The following is a 15,252-nucleotide window of genomic DNA, read 5'->3' on the forward strand; positions in this document are numbered from 1 at the left end:
AAAGTTATGTTAGCAGGACTTACTTCACTTGTGAGTTTCCCGTTGTGAATTTGTGGCTTTTAGTCTAAGTGTAAATAACTTGGGTTTCTTGGTCTCTGCTAAACAGCCCGACAGTGATGATTTTTTGGACAGTTCAGAAGAAATATACTACACTGCAAGATCTAATCTGGTATTTCTCATCTTCTGATTTTCTTTGTCAGCGTTGTTTTAGTCTTAATTGCTTTCAGGGTTTTCTAATCAAACATTTTGTCCAGTTTTAATGAACCAGTTTAAGCATTGTTTTATAAGTTCCTGCCAGTTAGCAACCTACCATATATAAAGGATGATAGCAATTTTTTCTACACGTTAAATAAACATGTTTACTCGAATATATTATAACGTTACAACAAAAAGTTAAAGTTTTTTCTTTTTTATAAGAACACTTTGTTTTCTCACTCAGATATGGATTTTTTTCTTTAGAAATTACATTTGCCTATAAAAATGTCCCGTTTGAATAATGTGACTTGTTTTAGTGAACTAGAAACCATCCATATATATACATATCCATATATTACAAAAATAAAATATATATAATTTTAAAAAATAATTTACCCCTGATTAACAGTGAAATCAGTCTCAGATGAAATTTAACTTTGTAGCATTATGAAGTATCCAGTTTTCTCAGGCCAAAATTTGGGTTATAAAAACTCCCTGAAGTTATAAATATTAAGGCTATCTTACCATAAGGTAAGAAAAGATGGGCAATTAACCCTAGTAAATATTAAATAGTACTTTTAATAGTTGCTATTAAATAGTTTTTTCTAGTTCTGTAGCTGGCCAGGGCCCCAAGTTGCCTCCATATTTACCCCTAGATTCCACTTTTCTACTTTTTCAATCGAATTTTCCTTCTCTTTCCTTCCTTTCTGCCTTAATAACATACCTCTTTCAATTCTGGTTAGTTGAAATGATTCTTTATATAAATTCCTATATCTATGCCCAGTAACATTTGTAGAACATAAAAGAGATTTTAGACATAATTTCTCTTTTAGGAAAGTTGCAGTCTTGGATCAGTGGAAAATACTCGTATATATAAACTCTTAGCCATGCAACAAAATGTACAGTGCACTGCCAAAATTTTTTCTGGTGGTGACTATTGATGAGGAAAGGCTAACATATAATAGGTATGGAAGTCAAAGAAGGAGGAAGGCTTTTGGGTTAATATGGTTCATCTGCCTTCTGGGAGGGACTAAAAGACTGATTCCAGTATTGTATAGGAACCATTATATATTTTCCAGGAAAATAATGGACAATTGACTACTAAGTGTCATGGGAATTAACGTGGGAACAGTCATTGGCACAGTTCTGAGAGACGGCAGATAAAGAGCTGAAATTATGGAATGGTCACACTACTACTAGAATTATGGGATTAGTTCAGAAAAGGAAGATTGAAGTCATCAAAGAGGAAATGATAGATGAAACCATGAGATTGCATGTGTTCCCCAGTTAGGTCTGAAGAAAGAAAGTACAGAAAATTAGTCACCACAGGGGTGATGCCTGTTTTGCAGTCAAAGGTAGAACCAATGCTGGAGGTGGGAAGAAGCAGTTGGAACACTAGAAGAGTCAATAAATGGCCCATAGAGGCCAGAAAGCATGAGGCCAGAATTAACCATGTGAGGGGACAAGTGAGGTGCAGTGCTGGAAGACAGCACTGCCAGTGATTTCTGGACTGAAAATTTCTTCAGGATTAGGCATATGTAGGCTAGAATGACAATAGTGACATTTGTTGTGGAAATAAAAGAACACAGAATCAAAAGTTTAAATTGACTGTTTTAGGTATTAATATTCTCCAGGAAAATACAACACCAAAACCAGAAATATACTACTTTTAGAGTTACAAATATTCTTTTCTCTACCGTGTGTAACTAGCCTAGTAACTTGAGTGAGTTATCATGGGTCTGTTCCCTAGAACTACCTCCCACACCCCTTACATAATCAGTAGTTTCTTATGATAGAGGGAGCAGCTGACAAGGGAGTCTTGTGACAGAGAAGGGCTTTAGGGACAATTAACTTGTGGATAGTTCTGGCAGAAGAGGGATGAATGAAATATTTGTCAGATCCTACTATTTATAAAATCAACCTTTAAAAGCCCACTTTTAATGATAAAAGCTAACACTTACCTAGAAGTTTTTTTAAACCAGGCTTTATATTCTAAACACTTTAAATATGTTAAATTATAATCCTTGTTTTACAAATAAGGGGTTTAAAGTGCATAGAAGCTGAAATCGACTTTAACCACCCAACTAAATAATAGTGGAGCTGGGATTTGACCTAAGCACCCTGGCTCAACAATTCCAACCTAAACCACTATTGCCTCTACCCAACAATGTCAATATTTTTTTCCCACTCATACTGGTCTTGTGCTCATGCTCTCTCTCTTTTTAAACAACATATATGTTCCATAGTTATTTTTTTTATTGTAGTAAAGTATGCATAACATAAAATTTACCATTGTAACCATTTTTCAGTGTACAATCCAGTGGCATTAAGTACATTCATATCGTTGTGCAACCATCACCACTGCTGATCTCCAGAACGTTTTCATCTACTCATGCTGCAACTCCTTACCCATTATACAATAACTCCCATTCTGCCGTTCTATTTTCTGTCTCTGAATTTTTCTATGCTCTAGGTACCTCATGTAAGTGGAATCATACATTATTTGTCGTTTTGTGACAAATAATGTAAGTGACTGGCTCACTTCTCTTGGCATAATGTCATAACATCTTCAAGATTTATCCATGTTGTAGCATGTGTCAAAATTTCTTAAGCCTGGATAATATTTCATTATATGTATAACCACATGTTGTTTATCCATTCATCCATCAACGGACACTATTGTGAATAATGCATCTGTGAACCTAGATATACAAGTATCTGTCAAGTTTCTGCTTTTAGTTCTTTTGGGTATATAACTAGAAGGGGAATTGCTGGATCATATGATAATTCTATACTTGATTTTGGGGGGAATTGCCATACTGTTTTCCATAGCTGCTGCATCATTTTACAGTTCCCACCAGCAATGCACAAGGGTTCCAATTTCTCCACATCCTCTTTGACGCTTGTTATTTTCTGGTGTGTGTGTATGTGTATATTATTGAAGTATAGTTGATTTACAATATTCCATTAGTTTCAAATGTATAGCATAGTGATTCAGGTTTTTTTTTAAGATTATGTTCCATTATAGGTTATTATAAGATATTGGGTATAATTCCCTGTGCTATATAGCAAATCCTTCTTGCTTATCTATTTTATGTGCAGTAGTTTGTATCTGTTAATCCCATACTCCTAACTTTTCTCTCCCCCTTCCCTCTCCCTTTTGGTAAGCATAAGTTTATTTTCTGTGTTTGTGAGTCTGTTTCTGTTTTATAAATAGATTCATTTGTATTATTTTTTAGATTCTACATATAAGTGATGTCATATGATATTTGTCTTTGTCTGATTTATTTCACTAAGCATAATATTCTCTAGGCCCATCCACATTGCCGGAAATGGCAATGTTACATTCTTTTTATGGTTGAGTAATATTCCACTGTATGTATATACCACATCTTCTGTTGATGGGCACCTGGGTTGCTTCCATGTCTTGGCTATTGTAAATAGTGCTTCTATGAACATTGAAGTGCATATGTCTTTTCAAATTAGTGTTTTTGTTTTTTGATGTGAAGTGTCCATAATTATTTCAGTCTCCTATTTTCATAGTTCTAAAACCTTAGCACTGTGAACAGGATTTCAACTCTTAAATACTTACTGCTGGCTACTAGAAACCTGATGGACCCAAAATGTCTGGCTGTCATCTTCGTAGACAATTGGCACCAAGATGACAGCCCTAAATCTTTTGGGACCAAAAAGAAACATTTACCCCTTAAAGACCTTGCTGCCTAAAACTTCCATGTCATCAATGCTTTCTGATTGTTTTAAGTGCCAAGGGTATTCATCTTATGATTTTTGTAAATGAATTTAGAATCATTACTATAGTAAACGGTTTTTTTTAAATCAGGCAATCATAATATATGAAACCAGAGTAACAGAGCTTGAATTTTAACATTGTTAGTGAGTAGAAAGGTCTTTAAATTTTGAAAGATGCCTGAGTTAAAAAAGCAAAGAAAAAACTCAGCAAAATTCCATAATAATAAGAGTTTTGCCCATAACCATAAGAATGGATATAGCCGATCTAGAAGATGCTGTCTTTACGTTAAAAGGTATTACACATCTGTTCAGCTGCTGCTAATTTTTTCTAATTTTCCTAGTTCTACTAGGCATTTTGGCCCATATACCAGTGAAGAATATATTGAAAGGTAAGATCAGTTGACCCTTAAACAACAAGGGGATTAGGGACACCAGCAGTTGAAAATCCGAGTATAACTTTATAGTTGGCCTTCCTGTGACTCTGCATCTTTGGATTCAACCAACAGCAGATCACGTGATATTGTAGTATGTATTTATTGAAAAAAATCAGCATATAAGTGGACTCATACAGTTTAAACCCATGTTGTTCCAGGGTCAACTGTATATGTAAAACACTATGTTAATTGCTGTGGAGAAACATAAGTAGTAACATAAGCATTGCTCTGAAGAAACTTATAGTATACCTGAAAAAGTAAGAATAAAATATTTAGGTTATAATTAAAAACATGTCCAAAAGATAGACCCAATTTATCATTATCAGTACCCATAACAGAAGTACTACAAGATTACCCCTGAATTAGGTCAGAATTGAATAAAGTCTATAAATAAAGTTAAATTTATTCTGGAAAAGAAACATCAACTTTGTTAATTTTAAATCTGTTAAACTATTACTTACTCTAAAATTTATGTTGTATGGTCACTTTTCTTACCTATTATATATGAAGCAATTTCTAGGGAAAACTCACTTCATAATTGCACAAATGCAGGACATTTTCTAGAGTATCAAAACTAACATGCTTCAACTGTACTTCAGTAAAATTAAAAAAGAAAAAAAAAAAACTAACCTGCTGTTATTCATTTCCAACCTTGCTATACAAAAGTCATGTTTATTCACTTTGAGTCCCCTTAAGTCTTCTGCTTTTATTAGTCAGAACACTGCTTGTTCAGTTAGTGTTCTGACCCTACTTGCTTTTCTTTTTAAGAAATAAGAATTATCGAGGGTTTAGTCCCCTTTTACTTCTGTAAATTATCTGCCACATTAAAAGGTGTCTCCTAACACCTTACTCGTGTGCCATATTTTCTCATTTTTTTGATGAGAAAAAAAAATTCTGCTATTCTCTTTTTTCTTGGTTAAAACATATTGTTAAAGTATTTTTTCTTTTGTGTTTTTGTAGCCAACTGTAACAATTCTTTTGACTTCCTGCTGTTTTCTCATCAGGTATAGATAGACTTTGTATTCTCCAGATGGGTTTTAAAAAAAAACAATAATAAGATTTTCTTGGTCATGTATTTTCCTTTTCCAGTGTTCCACGCCACATCCTCTGTTCTTTTTCAGCTCTTGCTGGGACCATGTCTTCTTAGAGGCTCCATCCGAGTTCAGAAGTACTCCTCTATTCATTAAAACACTGAAGTTAGGACTTTCTGACCCCAAAAGATATTTTAATTGGGCTTAGGTTGACCATCTTAAATTTTTTGCTGAGTGTTCAATTTGAATCTATACTGGGCTATTGCATGTTTTCATCCATGTTGTTACTGCTTTGACTTTGTGTAGTTAAACACTGTCATTCATTAATAAGTTGATGCCTGATTTATGCTACTAAATTTTTTATGTCTATCCTGGCATGTTCAAATGTATTCTTATTTAGCTTATAAAGAATGGCCATGTTTTACCATCATTTTATAGGATTATTTTGAGTGCTTTTCCAAGCATAACTTTAGTAGCATTTTTCTGTTACAGAATAGCTTCCAAGTCCCTTTGGAAAGCAGTCTTTCTTAGACTACCCTAAAGATACGTAAATGACTACTAACTTTGCCCAAGTTTCCCTTTTCTTCCTTTCCTTTTTATTTATTCTCATTTTTCTTGTCTGATTTGCTGTCTGAATTCCTGCCATATAATAAGTGCTTAGTAAATAATAGTTGAATTAAATGAGATTAACTACTTATTAGAAGGACTTAGTGCAATCCTTTTCCTTGATGACATGCCTAGCACATGGGTTTTCTGTTGTTTTTTTTCCCAGTGGATGCTGAAACATAACTTGATTTACGGAGAAGGAATTAATAAAGAATGAAACCCTTTCAATTTTAGCTTTCCTTATAGGGCTTAACACATGCCACATTTAATCATCAGACCTGGATCTGTCAGCGACTTCTCCCCATCCTGAATGTTATTCTGTATGTGAACTTACAGTCCATTTTCTATTAAAATATTTCATTAGTTGTTTCAGATTCTTCTCTTACCTTCCTAAATGTATCAGTTGATTTTTTTTTAATTATTATCATCAACCTGGTAATTGTCATGTAGCAGATGAGCTAGCTATTCTTAGGACATATCTATATTTATATAACACAAGCCATGGCCACTCTGCACAAATTACACTTTTGAAAGCTGTCATTTGATTAAAGGCTTAAGAGATTATATTGGCTAAAGAGGTTGCTGGTCCAGTAGAAGGGCCCAGTTATGTGTAGCTGAAGAAAATGAAGTTGAGTTCAGAAAGGTATTCATTGAGATTAGTACTTTTCTTTACTAAATACCAAAGCTTAAAGTCTCCTATATAAAGTCATGACCACTTAAATAGTGCAGCATAATAATTGTGTGGCAGTCTTATGATAATAGCAATTTCATCCTATTAAGATATATCATTACAAATTAAAGAGGACAGGTGTCCTTTTTCATTAGAATATTATGTGATACCAGTGTGACAGTTCACTAATCTTTTTTGTTTATGATGTGTTATCTCTTCTGTCACTGGTAAGAACATATATTATTATGCATGGAAGAACACAATTATTGAAGAAGACAAATTTGAGCCTTGTCTAAACCAGGCTTTTGGCTTTTAACTTTTCACTTAAATGTGATGTATTGCTTAGAAGTCTCATATTTCTAGGCTTGGTATTTGTGTGATCTATAATTATCTATGTGTATCTAAATGAGGCTGAAGTGTTAGTTATCTGTTTACAGTAAAATAAACAAATGGCATTTGAACACGCACTTTTTTAGGGCCTAATTAGTGTGTGCCAGGAATGATGCTAGACCCTAGGCTGTAGGGAAAAAAGATGGATTTAACAATTTTCCTTTGTTTGAGGAGCTTATAGCCTGGTTACTATTTTTATAAACTTGTAAATAAGTTAATTAAAAGTCAGTGTAAATGCTAGAGGAGAACTATGTGTTAAATGCCATGGAGTCGCGAAGAAGGTTACACCTGTCTTCCTGGACAGTCTTGGAAGGCTGCTCCAAGAAGGTAACTTTTGCATTAAGTCCTCATTGTGCATCTGGCAGTATCTTGTAAAACTAGATAGCGCTTTAAGTACACTATATTCTAATGAAAGTAAAATTCATTTAAAATGTTAAATATTCCCCCTTAATCATTAAAACAGTGCTTGAAATACAGTGGGAGAAAAGGAAACTGTACTTTCCGTGGTTGTTGGAAATCATTTTTTTTCCTCAAGAAGGCATTTGAGTCGAGCACATAGATTGTTAGTTCCTTTAAATTTCAGTTCTTAACTCTACAACCTGCAGCGTTCAGTGGAAATGTTTAAATAGTTGAAGAACTGCCTTAATAATATTCGTTTGAAGTTTTGCTACTTTACTCTTTAAAAAATATTAAAAGTCCTTAAATTTAGTTTATAATCCTGTGCAATTTCACATATATAATTTACTTTAAAAGACCACCTTCTTTTTAACCTTTAAAAAATTATTACCTGCATGAAGCAGTAGTAGAAATATGTGAATGTGTATATATACATAATTATTGCAGATTTTATATACAAAGTCAAACCAAGAATTTTTGTTGCTTGTTCTCTTCTGTAATCGTTTTTGCTTCATTATAGCTTGAGCATAAATACCTTATTTCAGCTTTTTTCATTCCAAAAACTGATTTTTACAAATGTTAATTACAGTAGCAATAACCATAAATGAAACTTGCATATAGTGTTCAAACAAGTTCCCAGGAAAATTTTGGTACCTTAAATAATAAAATATATAAATTAGGACTACAAACTTCTGAAATCTTTTATTGTTGGAAGTCCTACCTTGCTTTCTTTTTAAGAACATATAGCAATACAGATTTATTTGAAGTCTGGGGTTTCTCTTTTAAAAACAATATGCGTTAGTGTATCATGATTTGTGATACACTACTATTTTGCTGAATATTTTATTCTGTACTATTAGGATCTACAACTAGAATATGGACAAGGACACCAAAGTAGTTACTTTTTAGGTGCAAACAAGTAAGTAAAATTCTTTTAAAATTAAATTTTAAATCTAAGAATACTTAAATTGCCTTAAAATATGTTATATATTAATTGTATTTTAAATATTTACAGTAGTAAATTGTACTAGTCTGGTAGATATATTTTATAATATGCTTTTAACTTTTCTTTATTACTACCTTGCTAATCATCTACTCAATAATTGTCATATTGGGGAGAGTCACCTTAAATTTTTTGTATCAAGCTACTTTGTAGACCTTACCTGTTAGAGAAAGTAAGTACATTCCAACTAAAGATGAATATATGTTTCAGCAATTTATTTCTTTTATTTGCAAAGTTGACCTGTTTATTACTTACAAAACTTGCTTTGGTACATCTCTCAGATGTGTTGGCCTATGAAAACAGATGGAAATATTCACGCTCTTTAAAAATCTTTGTCTTAACTTTTTAGCTGTTAAGAGTCTTTTAAAAAGTAGATAGCCGTTAGCTGTTAAAATATGTCTAAAGTTTTAAAAATTATTTATTTTATGCAAGAAATAAATCCAACGGTTGTTTAAGGTCTGCAGTATACCAGGCACTGTCTAGGTGGTGCAGCACGGTGGTGAAAAGGCAGCTTACAGGTGTAACAATTTAAGATGTTCGTAGGCCTGAATTAGCAAGATATGGAGACAGGACTCTGCTCTTCCCCGTAGAGTCTCATTTCCTGAGTTCATGGATAAACTATCATTATAAAAGCTAATTTATAGGGAAATATTTAAATTGCCAAAATCTCCCAGCTATGTAGATATTATTTCAATAATCAGAACTACTTAAAATTTCCAAATACAATTTCAGTGACATTAGAGGGTTGAGACATATTATATACCCATATTTTAGTTAAAATATGTTGTTAATATGTTAAGCAGGTGACTAAAAGACAAGCAACTCAGATTTAGAGATAACGCAAAATCATGTTTCTTTTTTTATAGACTAAATGTTTAAATACTCTTTTCTTAACCCAGAAACGGCTTTGAATGACAAGCTAGAGAAATGCATTAGTTTTGATTTTGCTGAAGTTTAGTTAAATAACATGAAGTTTTTGTTTTTGTTTTAAACCTTACGTTTCCTAAAATGGAAAATAAGTCTAAAATTTCCCTGGTTGAAAAATGAAATTTTATCAAAATAGTAACATTTGCTGTTTATAGTTTGTCTTGATTTGTTGATGGGCAACAAAGGAAAGTTTGTCTCATAATGGGTTAGCAAATAAATTCTGACGTGTTTTTGTGTTATTTTGTCTGAGTTTCAGGTCACTAGTTTTAAGGATCTTGTTAGGAAATTTTGATGTATTTTAAGAGATTGGTATAATTTTGAAAAATATTTCAATTACTTTGGTTTATTTTAAATATATTTTTGTATTATATACTTGCAAAAATACCCCAAAAATGGCCTATCATTAAATGCTTTTCTAGATTCCTTAGTTCCCATTGTCTGATTTTTTGATTGTTAGACATTTTCATATTATATAGTTACTTTGGCTAGGTAAATGTTAATAATTTCCCCAACCTTCATTTTTTGATTAATTGGATCCCTGCTTAAGGAACTTTATTCTATATAACGAATCACTGGCAAGGTAGGTTGCCCCAAAGTTTGCCCTTTGGCTGTGTTTCATGTACAGGTATATACATACATGTGACATGAGCATGGATGTAGCACTTCTCTTACTGTACTGCTATGTCTGCTTTATTCTTGTGACTAGGCAGTGTTTTAAAACTCACAGGATTTCCTGCTTTCTCCATAGGTGATCAGGCAGACAGATTTCCATTTATGGGTTTCTGCCTATTCCAGACCACGCAGGAACTAAGTTTGTTTGTTTTTTTAACAGAATGCATATGTGTTTTGACTTATTGGGTTGTTTCCTTTTGAATTGTTATCATTGGGGTCAACTTTTCTGACTATTTAAACCAACAAAATACTATTTTTAAAAGAAAACTCTAAATTATTTCTGATTTTGTTTTTAATGTAGAGCAAAAGTTCTAAAAATAAATTCTCTTCTAAAGACTTAAATAATAGTGAAAAGAAATTCCTGGCATAATTAAGTATAGTAGTAGTAAATGCCAGATCCAGAGTCAGAACTGTCTCTTGCTATAAACTGTGTAACTTGGAGAAATTTACCTCAATTTTCTCTAATAAATGGGGATTATAATAGTACCTGCCTCATAGTATGCTAAGGGTGAAATGGAATAATCATTGTAAAGCATTTAGCACATTTAGGGTTTAATACACATTAGTTGCCCTTATTTGTAGTGTTTACTCAGTAAATGTTGATTGTAAGAGCAAGTGAATATGAGAGAATAAAATTGCTTTTTGGTTTTAAAGAAATAGGGAAGTTTTTTGGTTTGTTCTCAAATATAATCAGGGCAGTACTTACGGACTGTTTTGAGTCAGTTAGGCAATTTTGAATGGTTCTAGTAACCAGCAGCTAATTCAAATATGCCAAATACTTTGGTGGTGGTTTTTGACTTCTCTCCCTATCAGTTTCTTCACTTTATCAGTTAAATCTATGATCTATGTTTGCATGTTTTTCCATTTTTAACCTCTTCATCCAAATTTTCTGGTCATTTTCAGTTGACTTAGTAGTTCAATATGAGGGCATCATTTTTGTTTTGTTTTATTCATTACTTTCTCAGAATTCCATAATAGAGGAATCCAAGTAGACCAGTGAATAGTGACATTATTTATTATGTCACATCCAGTATTGGTGATTAAATCAGTATCACATTTTTCTCCAATGCTCTCAAGATACGGTATAAATGAACCTTTATGCAAATTAGCCATATTTCATTTTCTCTTTTATAAAGGCTGAAAAGCAAATCATATTTTCTACTTTTCATTAAGACTTCATAAATTCTGTAACTTTACTAACAAAATATCTTAACACATAGTAGGAAATTTACAAGTAAATGAATTAAAAAATATACATATGAGTCCCTAGCCTTAGGATATCTGCTTTTTCACGTTCTCTTATTCTTACAGAACCTATACTCCCAGGAAGATAATGTTTTAAAAAGTGGAATGCCATATAAGTCCAATTAAATATGGTAAACTGAAAATAAACTACATTTAAATTCCCCTCTTAATTATTTTCAAATACTAATATTCTCTACTGGAAAAAGAAATGGCTCAAAAAATATTGTCACATGCTTAAGAAAAAGTTTGTTTTCACATCTTCTAAGATGATGTGAAAGCCCACTGTACAGTTCAGAGATACTATGTTTAATTTGGTAAAATAATTTAAAGCAGTGCTTCCGAAATTTTTAGTCTCAGGATCCCTTTACGGTCTTACAAATTATTAAGGATTCCAATGAGCTTTTGTTTATATCACTTATAAATATCAATATTTATAGTACTGGAAATTTAAACTGAAAACTTTTCAAAATATTTATTTACTTCAAATAGTAATATCCTCATTCCATGTTATCATAAAAAAAATTTATGTGTATTAAAAACTTCCTCATCTTTAAGAACCAATTCAGGGACTTCCCTGGTGATCCAGTGGTTAAGACTTCACCTTCCAATGCAGGGGGTGTGGGTTCGATCCCTGGTCAGGAGCTAGGATCTCACATGCCTCGTGGCCAAAAAACCAAAACATGAAACAGAAGCAGTATTGTAACAAATTCAATGAAGACATTAAAAATGGTCCACATCAAAAAAAGTCTTTAAAAAAAAAAAGAACCAATTCAAATGCCATCTCTTAATGGTACCCTCTTTGCAACACCACTTTGTTCGTCTCATGAGACTTAGAAGCAGCTTTATGTATGTCAGTATAATACAGCAAACGTTTTGTTGAGGGCCACAAATAACATTTTTTATGAAGAATAGCTGTTTTTTTCCTGAAACAAAATAATATTAGTAAGAAAGGTGGCATTGTTTTATATTCTTTGCAGATCTCCTTAACGTCTGGCTTAATAGAAGACAGCTGGATTCTCATATCTGTTACTAATCTATTATGATATCATACATCTCATAGTCTCCAGAAAACTCCAGAGTTTCATTCTCAACGAAAGAGTAAGAGTGAAAAAAGAAAGAAAAAGAGTGAATAAGAGTAAAAAAAAAAAAAAAAGTGCTTTAGATTATGAAAATAGTTTTTTACCTTGCAGACCTCTTACAGGAGCCTAAAGGACCCCCAGGATCCCCAGACTGTGCTTTGAGAATCGCTGGTTTAGAGAAATGTTGCTTAGTTGATAATAATAAAGAAAACACTAATTGAGTACTTACTGTGCTCTGAAATACTATTCAAAGAATTAATTAATTGTATCTGCAGATAAACATTTTGACATAGGTACTATTGTAATTCCCATTTTGCTTAGGAAGATCAGAGTAACTTATCGAAGGCCACATAGCTTACAGTGGCAGAGGCAGGATTCAGATTCAGGCTGTCTTTGCTTCACAACCTGTCATCATTTTGCTATACTGCCTCTAGGTAGAAGTCCTGTCTTAGAGCTAGTCCTTGAAGAGCTTTGTGAATAGGTAATATATTTGACTGAAGTACCTTAATTTTTTTATCTGCAAAATAGGATTTGCAATTAGTTTATGGTTTTCCTATGTCATTTACAACTCCAGATTTAAAAGTTTGTCACTTTTTAATACTTAAATTGTTATTAAACTATCCTAACTAAAACGTTTGATGGCTAAAATCTATTCTATTAATTGTTTATACCAGCTAACCATACCTTTCAGTTTCTCTGGTTTTATGCTTTGATAATTCTGAGGGCAGTTTTTCCACTATATATAGGAAAGGGAAATGATTAGAAGGTACTACCTTACAACTTTTGAGGAGAGTAAATTTTCTGCTGAATCACTTTTACCACAGTAATCTGTCAGTAACCGTATTTCTATCTCGTTAGCTTTAAGAAGGCTGTTGAGTTTCTAATGCTTGAAGAGCATAGTATAGGAGGTATGTTGCATGAACTTTCAGTGAAAAGAAGTAAGGGAACTTCAGGAATGCCGTGAGTTCTCTCTTACATTCCTGAATATCAAAGTTTTATAAATTGCTCCTAATGATAAAATCCTCGCACCTGGTCTGATACAGGCTTAGTCTCCCAAAAGTGTAAATGTGTTTGCCAGTACACCACTGGAGAACAGATACTTCAGGTAAGTGAGTGTCTTCTGTGAAAGCAAAGTGCTGCTACATTCATGTATTCACATCACATGCATGCATGCTTTTGCAGAGATCCAACACGTTGAGTTTCATTTTGTAGGATTGCCTGAGAGCATGATGTTTTTTTAAACTGTGTCACCTTTCTTACATTAAGGAAAAGAAAATATAATTTCAGGCGTCAGGTAAAATATTCCAGGTAAAATTTAAATCCTGGAAACCCCTGACTGTGACCCTGCAATTATTGTTTTGTCAGTCCCAATTGTGACATTTCATGGTGGGTTGTCCTTTGTCTGAATTGGTATTTTTCAATAAACACTTGGATTTATTTTGTTCATTTAAAATACATGTATAAAGACATTAGCAACAGAAAATAGATACCTCATTAAATATAACCTGATGTTTTATGGTATAGCGATGATCATTACAGCAAGTTTTTAGTGAATAGTAAAGTGTTTTAAATTTATAGATAAGGTTAAAGTGATGAAAAATTGTACTTAATATTTCTTTGCTTTATTCACATTATTTTTAATTTTTGTTTTTCTCCTAAGGAGTCTTCTGAAGTCTGTTGAAGAAGAATTACATCAGCGGTAACTTTAATTTTTAATTAAGCTTAAAATACTTTGTTACAGATGAGTAAAGTCTCTTTGCCCCCTTCTCTATCGTGTAGCCTAAGATTGTGTTGTTGTTGTTTTAATATCCTGAATCCTGTAAAGACATAGAAATAAAATTCTTTCCTACAGTAGTCCTTCCTGCATTTTCCAAAATTTCTTCTTAAGCTGTTTTAGTAAAGTCCATTTGGTAACAGTGGAATTATCCTTCTTTATCCTTAGAGGGCATGTGGCACATTTAGAAGATGATGAAGGGGATGATGATGAATCCAAACAGTAAGTTCTGTTTCCATTTTTAGTAAAAGAAAAAGTGTCATTTCACCTGATTTAGTAAATCTGGCAGCTTAATATTGAAGTAATTTTAATATCATTAATAATATAGTATCATGGGTTGTACCACGGTTTCTTTCCTTTTCTCTGTTCTAATTGTATTAGTCAGTTCGGGCATCCTTAACAAAATACCATAGACTGGTATTTATTTCTCATGGTTCTGGAGGCTGGGCTGCTGGACAGTTTAGTTCCTGGTGAGAGCTCTCTTCCAGGCTTGCAGGCAGCTGCCTTCTCAGTATGTCCTCAGATGGACTTTCCTCAATGTATACATGCAGAGAGAGAAATCTCTCTCCCTCGTTTTATAAGGACACCAGTCCTATCTGATTAGGACCTCATTCTTATGAACTCAGTTAACCTTAATTACCTCCCAAAAGCACTGTCTCCAAATACAATCACATTTCACTGTAAGCAGTCAGAAAGAACCAAGCCTCTCCTTCAGCACTTTGCTTAGAAATCTCCTCAGCTAACTATCCGGTTTCATCCCTTGCAGATTTTCCTTCCACAAAGCACTAGAACATGAACGCAATTCATCCAAGTTCTCTGCCACTTTATAACAATGATTACCTTTCCTCCAGTTTCCAATAACTCATTCATCATTTCCATCTTGAGACCTCACCAGAATGGCCTTTAATGTCCATTAAAGGACATTGTGTTAATGACTATTTGTGTATTCTCTAAGAAGATGGAAGCTTTCTCACCGGCTCTCCTCTTTTCTCATTGACCTCTTGCTCTTAACGTCTATGCTTCTAGCATGTACCCCCAAACTCTTCCAGCCTTTACCTATTACCCAGTTCCATAACTGCT

General features: G+C 33.1%; 1 protein-coding gene across 3 annotated transcripts in view; it reads left to right on the top strand.

The window, feature by feature from the left end:
- The window catches only part of MAP4K3 (mitogen-activated protein kinase kinase kinase kinase 3), a gene marked incomplete at its 3' end in the record, with an annotated part of 191,680 nt that overhangs the window by 144,132 nt on the left and 32,296 nt on the right, over positions 1-15,252 (top strand). The window contains exons 15-18 of one of the 3 annotated variants that reach the window (XM_079721504.1): positions 107-169; positions 8,333-8,391; positions 14,059-14,097; positions 14,341-14,394. In XM_079721504.1, the coding sequence (XP_079577630.1) occupies positions 107-169; positions 8,333-8,391; positions 14,059-14,097; positions 14,341-14,394 (215 nt within the window). Of the gene's footprint in view, positions 1-106; positions 170-8,332; positions 8,392-9,949; positions 9,983-14,058; positions 14,098-14,340; positions 14,395-15,252 lie in introns of all 3 variants that reach the window. The other 2 variants (XM_079721506.1, XM_079721505.1) reach the window with 2 other exon arrangements.

Source organism: Hyperoodon ampullatus (genome assembly GCF_949752795.1).
Source record: "Hyperoodon ampullatus genome assembly, chromosome: 15".
NCBI lineage: Eukaryota > Metazoa > Chordata > Mammalia > Artiodactyla > Ziphiidae > Hyperoodon > Hyperoodon ampullatus.